The sequence below is a fragment of the Scyliorhinus canicula genome, chromosome 24, assembly GCF_902713615.1.
Source record: "Scyliorhinus canicula chromosome 24, sScyCan1.1, whole genome shotgun sequence".
Classification (NCBI taxonomy): Eukaryota; Metazoa; Chordata; class Chondrichthyes; order Carcharhiniformes; family Scyliorhinidae; genus Scyliorhinus; species Scyliorhinus canicula.
Genome location: NC_052169.1, coordinates 24,951,867 through 24,971,366, shown reverse-complemented (window position 1 = coordinate 24,971,366; position 19,500 = coordinate 24,951,867). Strand labels below are relative to the sequence as shown.

At 45.3% G+C, this 19,500-nt stretch overlaps 1 protein-coding gene across 7 annotated transcripts in view; it reads left to right on the top strand.

Annotated features, from left to right (window-relative positions):
* Positions 1-19,500, top strand: part of vps13c (vacuolar protein sorting 13 homolog C) — a 368,173-nt gene that overhangs the window by 303,825 nt on the left and 44,848 nt on the right. For all 7 annotated transcript variants that reach the window (XR_005458698.1, XR_005458696.1, XR_005458697.1 and 4 more), the window contains 5 exons: positions 10,228-10,372; positions 12,012-12,146; positions 13,150-13,231; positions 13,333-13,402; positions 18,693-18,804. Coding sequence is in view for 4 of the 7 variants with exons in the window: in XM_038784422.1 (XP_038640350.1) it covers positions 10,228-10,372; positions 12,012-12,146; positions 13,150-13,231; positions 13,333-13,402; positions 18,693-18,804 (544 nt within the window). In the remaining 3 variants the exon portion in view is untranslated. The remainder of the gene's footprint in view (positions 1-10,227; positions 10,373-12,011; positions 12,147-13,149; positions 13,232-13,332; positions 13,403-18,692; positions 18,805-19,500) is intronic.

Genomic DNA, 19,500 nt, shown 5'->3' with positions numbered 1-19,500 from the left:
TTAGAGGTCTTATGAGGAAAGGTTGAGGCAGCTAGGGCTTTTCTCTTTGGAGCGGAGGAGGATGAGAGGCGACTTGGTAGAGGTTTATAAGATGATGAGTGGGATAGATAGACTGGACGATCAGAGACTATTTCCTTGGGTGGATGTAGCTGTTGCAAGGGGGCATAACTATAAGGTTTGGGGTGAGAGATATAGGATGTCCGAGGTAGGTTCTTTGCTCAGAGAGTGGTTAGAGTGTGGAATGGACTGCCTGCTGTGATAGTGGAGTCGGACACGTTAGGATCTTTCAAGCGGTTATTGGATAGGCACATGGAGCACACCAGAATGATAGGGAGTGGGATAGTTTGATCTTGGTTTCGGTCAATGCTCGGCACAACATTGAGGGCCAAAGGGCCTGTTCTGTGCTGTACTGTTCTATGTTCTCTGTTAATTGTGCAGTACGGAGTGATCCGAATGTCCTGGGACATGAATGACAAGTTGGTGTTCAGGTACAGCAAATGCAAGTTTAAAAAACTCATTTCCGGGATGTGGGCATCGCTGGTTAGACCAGCGTTTATTGCCCATCACTAGTTGCCTTTCAGAAGGTGGTGGTGAGCTGCCTTCTGACCCACTGCAGTCCCGATGGTGTAGGTACACCCACAGTGCTGCTAACAGCAGGAAATATTGTTGATTGTAATAGGAGTGTAATGTAACAGTAGGGAAGCTGCGCTAAACTTATACAGGGCATTGGTGAGACCACAGTTGGGACAGTTTGACAGTATTGGTCTACTTACTCAACAAAGGATAGAATTGCATTAGAATAAGTGCAGAGAAGATTCACTTGACTGTTTCCTGGAATGAAGGAATTGTCTTGTGAGGCCAGGTTAGATCCTGAGGGGACTTGAAAGGGCAGTTTCCCCACGTAAGAGATGGAGTTTAGATAAACAAGGGATTATGAAAGGGCACCTAGAATGGGGGTTGTGGCCGCAACCAGATCTGGCATGATCCTATTGAATGGTGGAGCAGGCTACAGGGGCCGAATGGCCTACTCCTGCTTCAAGTCCTGGACTCCTGTGCTCCTGCGCCTCATTCGAAGATTCACCTCCTTATTCATCAGCCAGTATTGGATGAGCTGAAACTCCCTGCAATTAAATAATTGTCTGACCACAACCATTGCTTTTCTTCCCAGCTCCAAACTGTCCGAGACTGAACCGGAGTTTTTGCATCCTTGCCTTCATATTTAACATGGAATGCGCTTCCTTATCCACGGTATCACTAAAACAGACTCCCATCTCCATGGCGTCGCCTGATTCTGCTGCTACCACCGTTCATCTGCCCTCATCATTAACAATCTTGACTATTCCAGTACCCACCTGGCAGGTTCCCTGCATTCTACCCTCCCATGAACATGTGGTCATCTAAAACTCTTGCTAACCCTTGTTTGATGTTTTCCAGTGGAATTATCTGATGTTCACAACCCCAACTTTGTTTCTGAGTGTGGTGCTTACATAGATTATACAGGCCATTCAACCTCAACCCAACTGGTCTATCTACCTGCACCAAGTGACCCTCCCCACCCTAGTATATCCTGACCTCCCAGAACCCTATTTTTCTGTGATTCACCTCAGATACTGCATGTGGTAAAAGTACCACATTCTCACCACTCTCTGGGTAAAGACGCTGCTTCTGAATTCTCTATCGGCTTTTATTAGTCACTGTCTTATATTTACCCAATAGTAAGACCCAGACAGCCCAGCAAGTGGATAACTGTTTTGTTGATGGGTGAGTGCTCTTTGTGTTGCTTCTTGCCACTGAGGGAAGCCACTTATTTAGGTTGGCACACTCACAGGCAAAGGTGGAAACCCATTCCAATGCCACTAAAGCCATTCCGACCAATGCAGTGTAGATGCAGCATAACGTGTTCTGAAGTCTTCTTGCTCGGAGACCCAGTAACGTGCCATGCATGATGTGGCATACAAGTCCAGGTGTGAAGAAAAATGTGTGTTAGCTAATCTTTGAACTCTATTTATTTATCGTCGAGTGATGTAGAACGTCACATCCTCTTGCTGTGTAACCCCGTTGCTTTTTTCTTTGTTGTGCTCTTATAATGTAGACAGAATATTTTTGATCATACTGTATTTTGTTGCAAGAGTTGTATGTTGCGTGCAAAGACACAATCTTTGAAGTGCAGTACCCACTTGTTAAGTTGCAGCTCACCAGCGCTGGTTAAATTGCTGTCGCCCAGCTGGACCGCAAGCAGGTTAGCCACTGATCCTTGCATGTGAGAATGAGTTCACATCATATCCGACTGTGAAGTGACAATTATAAATATTGCATTATGTACCTCGATTCGCTCCATCAGCAACTATGCAAGGGACACAGTAATTGCCATTGCACGCAGAAACTTCCTTTCCTTTTGAGAGAGGAAAGACACATGGACTTCCTTTGGACAAACAGCAATTTGTATTGGTTCATGGCAATCCTTTCCGGTACGCATTTGTCCGCCCATATCTTGTCTGTGCATGCAGCAAATGGGAAAGGATGGGTTCATTCAAGATGGGAAGGCAACTGGCTGGATATATGTTTCCTTGGCAAAACTAGGGCAATGCGTACCAAAAGTAAGGTTGAACGAACGATCTACAATTTGAGGCATGCTTTCTTATTTTGGATGTACCATATATACTTGTGTAGAAGATGGGAAACCCGTGTCCTTCTGGGCTGGAGGCGGGGAGGGGAGCTAATGTTTATCCTGCTGGAGTGTTTCATGACAGCCCAGCAAGGCACACATGGCGTGGTGATGTAATTATCAGCGGGAGGCGCAACTGAAGTTGGAAGGGAGAGTTGCAATTTAAATGTTGCAGTGTTCGGGGAGTGGAGTAACGCAGCTGTCTCCAATAGCTGGTGGGAAATTACTGATTTTAAACATGAACAAATAGAGAGCAAACCTAATCAAAATCAACGTGAGACTTTTGCTTGGTAGTAATGCAGACACGAGTGATGGATTTGGTGTGTGAACTTTTTGAGATCACCTTCTACATTAGTATATATGATGCATGCATGTTGCTGCTTTTGGAATGTACATTTTCTACGAGAACATGTCTTTTAATGTTTATAAATGGACTCTTTCTGCGTTTCAGTAACTATTGACTTCCAATTTTCCTTTTCAGTCTTCACTAATGCCTTCTGCTGAATTATTTTTCTTCCTCTGACTGCTGTTCTCAAGTTATTTCTTTTTCCTCCCTCTGGGGAAGCATTTTGCAGTATTGAGAGTAATGATGTCGAGCCTCTCCCTGCTACACTTGAAACTCAAAATCTGAAACATTGGACGCATAGTTTTCGAGTCAGTATCATCAAAGCAGAGTATATGAGCCTCAGTTTACCAGAGATTCCACAAGAGAGATGGAGCATATTCCCTCTTTTCATGGATCCAGTTACTTGTTTTATTTTACAATGCTCGTGTTCCAGTATGAACACATAATTCTGTGTGATAATCGCAGGGGGGTGATTAGATAACATACCTGTTCTGCGACAGAATTCTAAATCAGTGGTAGAAGTTCAAACTACCTGCCATTTTCAGTCATTTGCTTTCTTGAAATGCATCGATCGAAGTTGCACACCCTATGGCGAACTGTGATTGCTGGTATCAGAGAATCAGAGCTGTAAATGTTGTTGCCTGGTCTTTGATTGATGCACTTTGTGTGGTTCCCCAACAGTGAGTCAGTGTCTAATAGCTGAGCAGTGCACTGGTCAGAGGAGCGCAGCATGATGGCACAGTGGTTAGCACAGTTGCTTCACAGCTCCAAGGTCCCAGGTACAATCCCCGGCTTGGGGAAGTGTCTGTGCGGAGTCTGCATGTTCTTCCCGTGTCTGCCTGGGTTTCCTCCGGGTGCTCCAGTTTCCTCCCACAGTCCAAACATGTGCAGGTTAGGTGGATTGGCCATGATAAATTGCGCTTGGTGTTCAAATAGGTTAGGTGGGGTTACAGGGATAGGGTGGAGGCGTGGGCTTAAGTGGGGTGCTCTTTCCAAGGGCTGGTGCAAACCCGATGGGCTGAATCATAGATGTCATAGAATTTACAGTGCAGACGGAGGCCATTTGGCCCATCGAGTCTGCAGCGGCTCCTAGAAAGAGCACCCCACCAAAGGTCAACACCCCTACCCCATCCCCACAACCCAGTAACCCCACCCAACACCAAGGGCAATTTTGGACACTAAGGGCAATTTATTATGGCCAATCCACCTAACCTGCACATCTTTGGACTGTGGGAGGAAACCGGAGCACCCGGAGGAAACCCACGCACACACGGGGAGGATGTGCAGACTCCGCACAGACAGTGACCCAAGCCGGAATCGAACCTGGGACCCTGGAGCTGTGAAGCAATTGTGCTAACCACAATGCTACCGTGCTGCCCACTTAGGGAATTGTCACTGTGTAAATTCATATCCGTTCTGAATTTCCAACGTAGGCAATTGTTAGGTGTAACAGAATTTAACATGGGGCTGGTTTAGCACACTGGGCTAAATCACTGGCTTTTATAGCAGACCAAGCAGGCCAGCAGCACGGTTCGATTCCCGTACCAGCCTCCCCGAACAGGCGCCGGAATGTGCCGACTAGGGGCTTTTCACAGTAACTTCATTGAAGTCTACTCGTGACAATAAGCGATTTTCATTTCATTTTCATTTCATTTTCAATTTAAAATATATTTTTGAAGATACAGGAGCCATCCTATTTCTCACATGTCAATAGATGATTAATTTTAGTTTTCACTTTTGTTCTTGTTCCTCGTTGGGGTTCTCTGCCCCAAGGCATTAACCTGTTGCGGAATTACACTTCTCTTTAGTGCCAGTATTCTAGCCAAGAACATTAGCACGATAGCACAGGTGGATAGCACTGTGGCTTCACAGCGCTAGGGTCCCAGGTTCGATTCCCCGCTGGGTCACTGTCTGTGCCGAGTCTGCATGTTCTCCCCGTGTCTGCGTGGGTTTCCTCTGGGTGCTCCGGTTTCTTCCCACAGTCCAAAGGCGTGCAGATTAGGTGGATTGGCCATGATGATTTGCCCTTCGTGTCCAAAAAAGGTTAGGAGGGGTTATTGGGTTAACGGGGATAGGGTGGAAGTGAGGGCTTAAGTGGGTCGGTGCAGACTCGATGGGCCGAATGGCCTCCTTCTGCACTGTGTGTTCTATGTAATCAGCCAAAGTCGTAAGCCGTGGTATCCATCTGACAAGCACCTCTTAAGTCGATGCCAAATGCATGTACTTCTAAGAGCTGAATGGAACTGAGCTACTATGCCCCATGTCAAATAATCTACTGAAATTTGCTATTGCAGCCACAGGTGAATAATGCATTGGAATCACAATGGACATGGAGCAGAAGAGGGAAAAATAGTGGAAAGGAAACAGGAAGTGTCCTGTTATGATGCAAGATGCATTCCTTAAAAATATAAATAAATAGCAAATTCAGTTCCCACATCTTTCGTTAAAGTTTTGAACCTGTCCATTTTCATTCATGCAATTCCTAACAATTGCCAGCAGGGACAGTCCTGACTTGCAATGAATCCTGTAATCTTTTCCTTCCAATAGTCCGAGTGCAGAGTGAAATGTCAAACTGAAACCATTGCATCAAAAAGAAAACAAGGACATGGGGAGAAATTGCAGCTGCCAGAAAGGTTGTGCGCTGTCTGGTAAACTGAGTCTCGTGTAATCGCCCTGTGTGATATTAAAATTGCTTTTATTGATCTGGGGTATAGAATGTAAGCAGCATTAGAGTCTGTTTGTTGTTATTGATGATGCTTCAGCTATGTTTCACTGCCGCGCAGAAGACGAAGCGTTTAAGAAAAAAACGAGAAGGTAAAAAAATATCCGTTTATATATTTTCACTCGGAAAAACGCAGGTTAATTAATAATGCAGAGTCACGAAAGGCAAGTCATATCTCACAAACCTAATCGAGTTTTATAATGAAGTAATGGAGGGGGTGATATCTGTGCAGTTAATGTTTATATGAACTTTTAAAAGGGCATTTAATAGATTTGGTAGCCAAGTTGAGACCAATGGTAATGAAAGGGTATTGGCAACATGGATAAACTGTTGTTTGAGGTAAAATGCATTGAGCAATGGTGAAAGAACTATTGAGTCGCTTTTTGGTTACTCTTTCCTGAATTGCTATTGTGACGATGCTTTTTCTGAAATGTATTAATAATCTGGGTTTGGGTATTGAAAGGTTGTATCAAACTTGGAAATGAACAGTGAGGTGGATTGTAAAAGGCTACGGGACATAGACTGGTGAAATGGGCAGAAATGTGGCAAATACATTTCACACACAGTTATGTGAAGTGATGACTTTGAAAGGAAGGAAGATGCGAAGCCATTTGAAATAAATGGTGACATTTTAATGGAGTGCAGCAATCTGGAGGTTCCCATCCGCACACCTTTTTGAAGATGCCAAGACAAGTTCATAAAGCAGTTCCTTAAAAACAAAGGCAGAAGATCCTTGACTATTTATTTGTATTGTAGAACTGGAGGAACACTTCCTGCGCAGTTGCAGTCTGTGTCTGTTTTGAGTGTCATCCGACAATACTCAAACAAATTGAGTTGGACTTGTTGCAGGCTCACTAAATTCAAGTTGCCTATTCTACTGTCTGTGCCGTCCTTAACCATTGCAATCTGTATCCATCCTGCCGAGCATTATTCCCTCTGTAAAAATGCCCTTTTCACAATTCCGTAAACGATGGAGATATAATCCAGGACGTTTCTGTAAATGAGATTTCCAACCTCCAATGAACTGAGAGAATTTGGGGAATTGGTTGTAATAATTGCCTTTTTTTCTTGCTAAAGGTCAAGGAAAATACTTGAGAAAAGATTCATTACTCAACGATGACTTGCATCAATAATTCAGGGTTAAGAGTTCTGGTGGGGATGGGGGTGTGTGCTGGGGCAGAACAATCCTGTGCATGTCCAAGCGTTGTAACTTGCAGGAAAGGAATAGAGCACAATTATCCGCTTATGTCTGGCAATGGGACTGGGCAACCGCTGATGCAAATTCAGCTGTAGGATGTGTGCCGGCTATACCAAGACCTATGAATCTATGTGTAAAGGTAACCTGTAGCAAAACCAATTCGCTGGCACATATTCTTATTTATTTATTTATTTATTTTTAATAAATTTAGAGTATCCAATTCATATTTTCCCATTAAGTCACCAGGACCAGATGGCTTGTATCTCAGGCTGTTGAGGGAAACCAGGGAGGAAATAACGGACCCGCTGAGGATCATTTTCCAGTCCTCACTAGATACAGGGGAGGTACCAGAGCATTGGAGGTCTGCGAGCTTTATACCATTATTTAAAAAGGATGTGAGCGATAGGCCAGAAAACTATCGGCCTGTTAGTTTGACTTCAGTGCTGGGTAAATTATTGGAAGCAAGAAAGACAGGATAAGCTGTCACTTAGGCATGGATCGTTCGGGAGTAGTTGGCATTTGGGATGGTCAGCATGGCTTTGTTGGGGAAAGATTACGACCTTAGTCAAATTTTTTGAGTAAGTAACAAAGAGGATTGATAAAAGTGGTGCAGTGGATGTTGTCTTCATGGATTTAGTCAGACATTTCACAAGGGCTCATATGGCAGACTGGTCAGAAAAGTGAGATCTCCTGGGATACAGAGGTAACAAAAGAGAAAATGCTGGAAAATCTCAGCAGGTCTGGCAGTATCTGTAGGGAGAGAAAAGAGCTAATGTTTCGAGTCTGATGACTCTTTGTCAAAGCAGGGGAAGGTGTCAGGTTGGATCCAAAAGGGTGATGCCTGATGGATGTTTTTGCGAATGGAAAGTGGTTTCCAGAGGTGTTCCACAGGGCTTAGTGTTGAAGGCCTTGCTGTTTGTTGTATCTGTTAATGATTTAGACTTCAAGATAGAAGGCATGACTTGGAGTTTTGCAGAGAACACAAAAACTGGCCATGTGGTTAATAGTGAAGAGGATAGTTTTGGACTTCAGAATGGTATCAATGGGCTGGTTGTATGGGCAGAGACATGGCAAATGGAATTCAATCTGGAAAAGTGTGAGGTAATGCATTTGGGGAGGGCAAACAAAGCAAGAGAATATTCCATAAATGGGAAGATACCGAGAGGGGTTGAAGAAATGAGAGGCCTTACAGTGCAGGTCCACAGGTCCTTGAAGATGGCAGCACAGGTGGGCAAGATGGTCAAGGAAGCAAATGGGATGCTTTCCTTCATTGTGCGAGGTTTTAAATACAAAAGCAGGGATTTGATGATGGAATTGTATAAAACGCTGGTTGGGCCCCAGCTGGAGCTTTGTGCGCTGTTCTGGTCACCTCATTCCAGGAAGGACATTGTTGCCCTGGAGAGAAGAGATTTACCAGGGTAGAAAATTGCAACTATGAAGAGAGTTTGGGGTTGTTTTCCTTGAGACAGCGAAGGCTGAGGAGTGATCTAATTGAAGTGTGCAGAATTATGGGAAAATTAGGGAGGAAAAAATTGTTTCCTCTCACTGATGGGTCAGTTACCAGGGGCGTAGATTTAAGGTGATTAGTAGAAGGATCCGAGGGGGCATGATGACAAACCTTTTCACCAGAGGGTGGTGGGCATCTGGACGTCATTGTGTTGGGCATCTGGACGTTTGTGCTTGAGGCTGAAACACTCAACTCATAAAGTACCTGGATCTGCATCTGAAATGCTGGAAACTGCAAGGCTATGGACCAGGTGCTGGAAAGCGGGATTAGAATGAGGGGCTTGTTTCTATTTTTATGGGCTGGCGCAGGCATGATGGGCTGAATGGCCTCTTTCTACACCGTAACTTTTGTGTGATTCAGTGGCCGATTAAAAATAAAACGATTAATGGTGTACGAGGAAAGGAAGTGACTTAAAAATGGTGATCGTGTTGAAATCTCTTGGGGAAAGGTGTGAATTGAAACAGTTGGATCTTTATTGAGATGTTGGTGAGGCCCGAGGTGGAATGTGTGTCAGCGAAATGAAAACCAGCTGAAAGCAAGCTCGCGGCAAATGTGATTGGAGTGCTTAGAGCTGCCGTATGAGCAGAGAGCCTTCAAGGTTTTGCATGTCGGGGAAAATGGAATAAATAAAGTTTTAACAAAATACAAGCAACCAAGCAAAAACTTGTCGGGATTCCTAAAAAATATCTGCGTGCTAAATAAACGCTGAAAGGGTTAACATGAATGGTGGACAGCTGCAATCTGGGCATTAAGAAATATTGCATTGACTAAGAGATGCTTCAGATCACTTTTATCTAAGAACCTAATCAGATGCACAGCAAAGGAATAACTAAATTGTTCTTCAGAGGGATACAGCACGAGGAAGTGCTGAGGGTTTTGGCCAAGTTTGGTATCATGACCGGTACAGGCCTGGAGGGCCGAAGGACCTGTTCCTGTGCTGCATTGTTCTTTGTTAATAGATAACGGATAAAAAGACTGAATGCTTTCAAAGTAGAGAAACCTTTTAATGAGATGCATCCTAAAATAAACATGGTTAAATTTAATGTGCCTTTTTTTAGCATTGTCAAATTCAAAGAAATAATGAGAATCAAAATGTGGTGAAAATAACTTGTTTATTTGAAAATGGGTTAAGATATATGCATAAATGGAAGAGCAGTAAGTTTAACACCAGCTATAAGGAAGGCCTTCAAAATTAGCATGAGATTTCATGAATGAGCACTTGGGAATAACGTGGATTTAGGATAGAAAGGTCTAGAATGATTTGTGGGAAGGAAAGGTGAGTCAAAACTATCATGGACTAAGATACAACTTAAATTCGAAAGAAGAAATTTGGTCGCTGTAAATGTGGACTTTACAGGCTGGGAAGAACCTAGAAGGAGAATATTCTGGGGTCACGTTTAGTCTGAGGGCATCTGGGCGAGCATAGTTCTCCGATTCGAGCCACTGGAGCAGGCTCGCTTCTGGCATTACTACCTCAATCTAGGTCATTTGGACATTTTGAATTCTCCCTCTGTGTACCCGAACAGGCGCCGGAATGTGGCGACTAGGGGCTTTTCACAGGAACTTCATTGCAGTGTTAATGTCAGCCTACTTGTGACAGTAAAGATTATTATTATTATTTGAATGTCGTGAAATGGCGTATAGTAGAGTTGAAGTGTGAAGAAATGGAGGCTGCTGTGCAAAGTTTCATTTCCAGCAATCCTAATGATTTTGGCGCACCAAAATAGTTGTATATTTATTTTAATTAAAGTTATACTTGTGTTTAATTAGTCTTTTGTTCTGACTTTAGTTCTGGCGTTGTGTGGGAAATGAAACGGAAGCAACGCTGGAAGCCATTTAGTCAAAAGCACATCAATCTTTTGGAACAGAATTATCAGACACACCTGACCGCCAAGACTCCAGAACACTGGGCAAAGTTGGACAGTAACTTGGAGGTAGCCTATAAATATTACTTGTCGATTGTGGCAGGGTCGCAATAGACATACAAGATTGCTGGGCTCCCTCTGTCGTTGTAACTATTAAAAGTTCACTCACCAAGTTGCTTAATGATTTTCTTTATTTTTCTCTTCCTTCACGAACTTTCATTTAACTAACGTTCTTTAAAATTGTGAAGGAAGAAATCAGAAATCCTGGTTACTTACGAAAGAATGAAGGTACAAGATTCTACCCTTTAAAAACACAACAAACCCTAAATATTATTTTGGGTAATGACTGGAAAACTTAAAAACAAGAACAGGCAAATTGTGGTCAATTATAAACTATAGATTGTAAGTTAGATGGCAGATGCAGCTAACACAGAGGGTTTGGTCGTCCACTCAACTCGTGCGTCAACTGTCTCAGACACAAAAGTCCTTCAAAACTCTCTTCCTCATGAAGAATTTAAGCTCCTCCTGCTCTCGGGTTGTTGTGTGCTGCTGTTGGCAGGTGATCAGGCTAACTCCAAGCTCCATGTGCATGGTCTTCACCAAAAATGGTGAACCTCCTCAGCTCTGCTTACGACAGTCTGGATCCACCAATATTATCTTCAAGTAACCGAAACAGTGGCACCAACTGTCAGTTTGCCTATCCTGCTGCTGGATGTAGACTCCACCTTCAACCTGCCTGTACTGCACCACTGGAATCATCAACATCAACGATTGAGCTCTGAATGCTGTCTGACCGTTAACAAGCTTCCAATCAGTTTCAGTCTCCCCAAAAGTTCAATCTGTTCCACTTTTAGTTTCCCAAGATCCTGAGCCAGTCATTTTCCCTTCTTAATTTTCCTTTTCAATTGGGGTCTATCTCAAAAATGCAAACTTTAAAACCATGGATTCTATCGCACCTTTCCTGGGCCACCCTCTAGAACATAGAACAGTACAGCACAGAACAGGCCCTTCAACCCTCGATGTTGTTCCGAGCAATGATCACCCTATTCAAACCCATGGACACTACGGGCAATTTAGCATGGCCATTCCACCTAACCCGCACATCTTTGGACTGTGGGAGGAAACTGGAGCACCCGGAGGAAACCCACGCATACACGGGGAGGAAGTGCAGACTCCACACAGACAGTGACCCAGCCGGGAATCGAACCTGGGACCCTGGAGCTGTGAAGCATTTATGCTAACCACCATGCTACCGTGCTGCCTCTGTTATGTAAACATCCAGCACAGACCAATGCTGTGTTCAATAAATGTGCGCATTGAGAAACACTGCAACCGAGCCAAATGATCACAACCCATCAAGCATGTATTCTAGTGGTGAGGAGCAGAACACGTGTCTGACCTTCCTTCCTTCCTTCCTTCCTTCCTCCTCCCTCCCCGCCCCTGCCTTGGGGGAATTCTGAGTCAGCCGTTACAATTTAAAAGGCAAAGGGAACAGTTCTTCCTCAGTAATCATGTGAATTAGATCTTTAAATATGCTCTTTGTGTACAGTAAGAATCATCAACCCAGTAATTAGGGCGGCAAATCAAAATACTGCAGCAATTTAGCAATGATCCCAAGCAATGTAATAGCGTAAAGCTAATGCGCTAGCGGCTGGGTCGCGTAACATGATGCATTTCATATTTTGATTGCGCACTCATGTGTTTTCAGGTTAATTTTCAGACGATGCAAATCCGGTTGCCTCAGCGAATGAGTATCAGGCGAAATTTCTTATCTGGAATTCAGGTTGAATACAAACAGTCCGCTCATCACAGGAGCTTACGTGCTCAGTTGTACTGGTTACAGGTAAAGTTTATTGTTTTATCAGCTCGTTGCACAAGTGTCACAAAATCTTTATGTTGCGGAGGTGTTCTGAAAAGGCTGCTATGAGGGCAGCGCGGTGGCGCAGTGGTTAGCACTGCTGCCTCACCGCACCGCGGTCCCAGGTTCGACCCTGGGTCACTGTCCGTGTGCAGTTTGCACATTCGCCCCGTGTTTACGTGGGTTTCACCCCCACAACCCAAAGATGTGCAGGGTAGGTGGATGGGCCACACTAAATTGCCCCCCTTAATTGGAAAAATTGAATTGGGTGCTCTCAAATTATATCTTAAAAAAATGAAAAGAAAAGGCTGCAATGACCTAGGCAGCATGTAGCTAAATGTCCAACTAACATGTGGCAGCATTTGCAACTAGTTTGTGATCTAACCACCAGTTATCCAACGTTTGTTATAACCTGAAGTGTTTTGTGTTGCTGATTGATGAAGCAAGATGATATCATTGCATTTCCTTCACAACTGAACAATATTTTCCAAACAACTTGCAGGGAAGTGCCTTAAACAGTTGTATTAAAGAGGTCACATTCAAAATTTGATTGCCCAGAATGAACCGTTGTTCTCTTGGAGTTTGGAAGAATGTGAGGTCACCTCATTAAATTGAGGGGCTGGTTTAGCTCAGTGGGCTGGACGGCTGGTTTGTGATGCAGAGCGAAGCCAGCAGCGCGGGTTCAATCCCCGTACCGGCTGAGGTTATTCATGAAGGTCCTGCCTTCTCAACCTTGCCCTCTCGCCTGAGGTGTGGTGACCCTCGGGTTAAATCACCACCAGTCAGCCCTCCCGCCTCAAAGGTAAAAGCAGCCAATGGTCATTTGCGACTATGGCAACTTTACTAAATTCAATGATATAAAAATCCGAGAAGGCTTGACAATCAGCAGTCTGACATTAATGACAAAAAACGCTTCAGACTCTTGCGATAGAATAAAAGGAGAAGTTCTGTTGCTTTGAGAACATACCAACGAATCTTTCCCTTCCAGGTTGATAATCAGCTGGCTGGTGCGATATTTCCAATAGCATTCCATCCGGTGCTTCCTCCAAAGTCCATTGCCTTGGATTCAGGTCGGTAATCAAATGTCATTTGTTTTTATCCATAATTACATGTGTTTATTCGTACATATTTTAATGGCAACTACTCACGTTTTTGTATGTCCTCTGTTTAGAGCCAAAGCCATTTGTTGATATCAGCATCATCACAAGATATAATGAACATAGCCAAGTCATCCAGTTCAAGTGAGTAACATTTTTCTGTATTAGTGGAGGTGCTGTATCTTCTGAGACTGGAGTTACACCTCTAATAATCTATGTGGGGGGATTTGCTGGGCCCCGCTTGAGTATTGTGTTCAATTCAAGACAGCTGGTTTTGGAAGGATTTCAAAGACGTGGAGAGGGCGTGAGAGGAGATGACCAGAATGATGCCAGGGTTGAGGTACTTCAGTTCAAACAGCCAGATTAGAGAATCTAGGAATGTTCTCTTTCGAGCAAGAAAGGTTAAGGGAAGATTTAATGGAAGCGTTCCAAATTAGGAAGCGTTTTGATCGAGTAAACACGGGGAACTGACTTTCAGTGCCAGAAGATCTTTTAACCGGAGAACGGCTACGTAGTGGTAATATTACTGGACTAGAAATCCAGCGGACAGGACCAATGTCGCAGGAATGTGAATTCATATTGAATTCAAGTAATAAATCCGGAATAAAAAAGGCTGGTCTCAGTGACCGTGAAACAACTGGATTGTCATAAAAGCATATCTGGCTCACTAATATTCTTCAGGGAGGGAAATCTGACATCTTTACCCAGAACGTGACCTATATGTGAGCCCAGACCCACAGAAATATGGCTATAACTCTCTGAAATGGCCTAGCAGATCACTAATAGAACATGGAACAGTGCAGCACAGAACAGGCCCTTCGGCCCTCTATGTTGTGCCGAGCAATGATCACCCTACTCAAACCCACATATCCACCCTATACCCGTAACCCAACAACCCCCCCCTTAACCTTGCTTTTTAGGACACTACGGGCAATTTAGCATGGCCAATCCACCTAACCCGCACATCTTTGGACTGTGGGAGGAAACCGGAGCACCCGGAGGAAACCCACGCACACACGGGGAGGATGTGCAGACTCTGCACTGACAGTGACCCAGCCGGGAATTGAACCTGGGACCCTGGAGCTGTGAAGCATTTATGCTAACCACCATGCTACCGTGCTGCCCACAATTTGTGTGAAATTGCTACAGAAAAGTTAGAAAGGAATGAAACCGGTCTGGCCAGTGGGCACCGGAAAGAACAAAGGCACAACCCGCCCAGCTGACATTGCAATATGCTCTTTACTTACATCTGAGGACTTGTGCTAAAATTGGGAGTGGTGTCCGACAGACTGGCCAAGTAACAGGCTGACAGTCATACCCACCAAACCATACCTTACAGCCAACGTTCCAGACTCCTCCACAGTTCCTGGATATACCCTGTCCACCAGCAGAGCAAGCCCATCGGAGGTGATGGCACAGTGGTATACAGTCAGGAAAGAGTGACCCTGGGAATCCTCAACATTGTTTCAGGGCCACGGTGGCGCAGTGGTTAGCACAGCTGCCTCACGGCACCGAGGACCCGGGTTCAATTCCGGCCCCGGGTCACTCCTTGTGGAGTTTGCACATTCTCCCCGTGTATGCGTGGGCCTCGCCCCCACAACAAGCAACAATACAGCACGAGAACAGGCCATTCGTCCCTCTAAGCCTGTACCGGTCATGATACCAACTTTGGCCAAAACCCTCAGCACTTCTTGTGCCGTATCTCTCTCTACCCATCCTATCCATATATTTGTTATGATGCCTTTTGAACGCCGTTAATGTATCTGCTTCCACAATCTCCCCTGGCAACGTGTACCAGGCACTCGCCACACGGCGTAAAAAGACCTACTTCGTACATCGCCTCTAAACTTTGCCCCACGGACCTTAAACCTCTGCTCCCTGATGACTGACCCCTCCACCCTGGGAAATACTGCCTGCCCATCCACTTTATCCATGCCCCTCATAATCTTGTAGACCTCTATCAGGTAACCCCTCAACCTCCGTCTTTCTAATGAAAACATAGAACATACAGTGCAGAAGGAGGCCATTCAGCCCATCGAGTCTGCACCGACCCACTTAAGCCCTCACTTCAACCTTAACCCATTAACCCCTCCTAATATTTTTGGACACTAAGGGCAATTTAGCATAGCCAATCCATCTAACATATACGTCTTTGGACTGTGGGAGAAAACGGAGCACCCGGAGGAAACCCACCCAGACACGGGGAGAACGTGCAGACTCTGCACAGACAGTGACCCAGCAGGGAATCGAACCTGAGACCCTGGTGCTCTGAAGCTACAGTGCTATGCTACCGTGCTGTCCAACAGTCCAAGTCTGTTCAGCCTTTCCACATAGCTAACACACTCCAGACCAGGCAACATCCTGGCAAACCTCCTCTGCACGCTCTCCAAAGCCTCCACACCCTTCTGGTAGTGTGGCGACCAGAATTGTGCGCAATATTCCAAGTGCGGCCTTACCAAGGTTCCATACAACTGTAACATGACTTGCCAGTTTTTATACTCTATGTCCCGGCCAATGAAGTTTAGTATGCTTTCTTGACTACCTTGTCCACATTTGTTGCCACCTTCAAAGTTCTGTGGACCTGCACGCCCAGATCTCTCTGACTTTCTATATTCCTCTGAGTTTTACCATTTACGGTATATTTCGCCTCTATGTTAGGCCTACCAAAATGCATTACCTCATATTTGTCCGGATTAAACTCCATTTGCCATTTCTCTGCCCAAGTCCCCAACCTATCTCTGTCCTGCTGTATCTTCTGACAATCCTCAAAACTATCTGCCACTCCACCACCCTTGGTGTCATCCGCGAATTTACTCATCAGACCGGCTACATTTTCCTCCAAATCGTTTATGTACACCACAAACCACAGAGGCCCAGGCACAGATCTGGGTGGACCACCATTAGTCACAACCTTCCATTCAGAAAAACACCCTACTACTGCTACCCTTTGCCTCTGTGACCGAGTCAGTTCTATATCCAGCGAGGTGAATTGGCCATGCTAAATTGCCCTTTAATTGGAAAAGAAGGATTGGACATCTTAAGTTTATATTTTTAAAAAATTGTTTCAGGGCCTCAAGAAGGCTCCTGGCATCAGGTCAAACACAGAAAAGGAAACACCAGCTGGTTACCTCTCCTAGTCCTTCATGCTGAACCCCACTTGGAGCAATCAAGTGAGTATAGCAAGGACACAGCGCACGGGCAGCATGGTGGCGCAGTGGGTTAGCCCTGCAGTCTCACGGCGCTGAGGTCCCAGGTTCGGTCCCGACTCTGGGTCACTGTCCATGTGGAGTTTGCACATTCTCCCCGTGTTTGCATGGGTTTCGCCCCCACAACCCAAAAACGTGCAAGCTAGATGGACTGACCACTCTAAATTGCCCCTTAATTGGAAAAAAGATTGGGTGCTCTAAATTTATAAAAACAAAAAGAACACAGCGCACTCAGGGTGGGCGCCTGTATTCGCCTCGGACCTTTTTATATACAGTATTTAACCCATCTCCTGATGCTTGGACATGCGTTGTTCAGGCCAAAGGCAGTTTTCATGTAAAGCAGGTGCGGATAATTGGGGCAGTGTGTACAGATAGAACTGATAGTACAGGGCAGCACGGTAGCATTGTGGATAGCATGATTGCTTCACAGCTCCAGGGTCCCAGGTACGATTCCGGCTTGGGTCACTGTCTGTGTGGAGTCTGCACATCCTCCCTGTGTGTGCGTGGGTTTCCTCCGGGTGCTCCGGTTTCCTCCCACAGTCCAAAGATGTGCAGGTTAGGTGGATTGGCCATGATAAATTGCCCTTAGTGTCCAAAATTGCCCTTAGTGTTGGGTGGGGTTACTGGGTTATGGTGATGGGGTGGAGGTCTTGACCTTGGGTAGGGTGCTCTTTCCAAGAGCCGGTGCAGACTCGATGGGCCGAATGGCCTCCTGCACTGTAAATTCTATGAACCCTTGTGTCATACGTTTCATCCTGTGTTTTTGCATGATGTTTGATTGGCACCGAATCAGAGGAGAAGTTGAGACCCAGGACCAGTAGGTTTGAATGATGTGTTAAAGAAAGTGAGAAGGGCAGAGATATCTGAGGATGGAATTCCTGAGCTTACTGCCAAGATAGCTGAAAGCACAGCTGGCAATGCTGTGGCAAAGGAAGCCGGGCATGTTTGAGCGGCCGATATTGGCTGAACCCAGAAGATGTTGGAAGTTGAAGGGGTTTATTGAGATGTTCAAGGCCAGGCCATGGAGAGACTGGAACACAGTGTAAACTTCACTGGTTACATGGCTCGCTTGTACCAGGTTGAGATATTTTTTGCAAACTAGGTAATGAAGAAAATTGAGTGTTCACTGATGTGTCTTTTTGAATGAATGGCCTGTTGGGGATACATGTCCCTCTTTTGAAATAATCTTTCCTGTTTAAAGTATGCAACTTTGCTAATTGTGGACAAAGAAAAGTACAGCACAGGAACAGGCCCTTCGGCCCTCCGAGCCTGTGCCGATTGTGCTGCCCCTCTAACCTAAAACCTTGTACACTTTCCGGGATCCGTATCCCTCTATTCCCATCCTATTCATGTATTTGTCAAGATGCCCCTAAAATGTCACTATCGTCCCTGCTTCCACCACCTCCTCCGGCAGCGAGTTCCAGGTACCCACTACCCTCTGTGTAAAAAAACTTGCTTCGTACAGCTCCTCTAAACCTTGCCCCGGGCACCTTAAACCTATGCCCCCTAGTAATTGACAACTCTACCATGAGGAAAAGTCTCTGGCTATCCACTCTGTCTCTGCCCCTCTTAATTTTGTAGACCTCGGTCAGGTCGCCCCTCAACCTCCTTCGTTCCAGTGAGAACAAACCGAGTTTATTCAACCTCTCCGCATAGCTAATGCACTCCATACTAGGCAACATCCTCTTCTATACCCTCTCCAAAGCCTGCACATCCTTCTGTAATGTGGCGACCAGAATTGAACACTATATCCCAAGCGCGGCCTAACCGAGGTTCTGTACAACTGCAACATGACTTGCAAATTTTCAATGCCCCGGCCGATGAAGGGCAGAATGCCGTATGTTTTCTTGACTACCTTCTCCACCTGTGTTGCTACCTTCAGTGACCTGTGGACCTGTACACCAAGATGCCTCTGTCTATCAGTACTTTTAACTGTATATTTTTCACCTGTATTGGATCTTCCAAAATGCATCACCTCGCATTTGTCCGCATTAAACTCCATGTGCCATCTCTCCTCCCAAGTGTCCAACAGATCTATATTCTACTGTAGCGTCTGACAGTCCTCATCGCTATCGGAAATTCCACCAACCTTTGTGTCTTCCGCAGACTTACTAATCAGACCAGTTACATTTTCCTACAAATCATTTTTTATATATATAAATATAGATATATATATATTACAAACACCAAAGGGCCCAGCACTGTGATGTTGCTTTATTTACTCCTAGATACTTCATGGTCCTGATTCAGGAAATGGCTGTGAAGATTGACCAGGGCTTCCTCAGCGCAGCTATAGCAATGTTTACCCCAGCATCCGATCCTCTTGCAATGACTCAAAAGGTAACTATGGTGCTGGATCAACAAAGGGGTGAAAGGTTATTTGGAGCGGGGGGGGGGGGGGGGGGGGGGGGGGAAGAGGTCGACAGGAATGCGGGGTTGAGGTTACAGTCAGATCAGCCATGATCATATTGACTGGCAGAGTGGGGCCGAGTGGACTTCCCCCTAATCTGTATCTGCTGTGCATGTTATTACCATGTTTTTACCCTTATCGTTGCCCAATCATGAACTTTCATACTCAGCTCCTTCGTTAATGGAATTGGCACAGTGGTTAGCACTGCTGATTCACAGCTCCAGGGACACGGGCTACTCCCACAGCCCAAAGATGTGCAGGTTAGGTGGATTGGCCATGATATATTGCCCTTAGTGACCAAAAAGGTTAGGAGGGGTTAGTGGGTTACGGGGATAGGGTGGAAGTGAGGGCTTAAGTGGGTCAGTGCTGACTCGATGGGCCGAATGGCCTCCTTCTGCGCTGTATGTTCTATGTTAAATCACCTCAAAGGGGAAAGCAGCCCATGGGCATCTGGGACTGTGGCAACTTAAAGCTACTTAAGCCAACCTTCAGTTGGGCAGAATGGTTGTTTTCCTCATTCAATATTCATCCTGTTTTCGGTAAAAGAATAATTTAACCTGTGGGTGAGGAGAAGTGTGGGCTCTGAATGAGGTCTTCTATAGTCACATATACTGCGGCACGGTGGC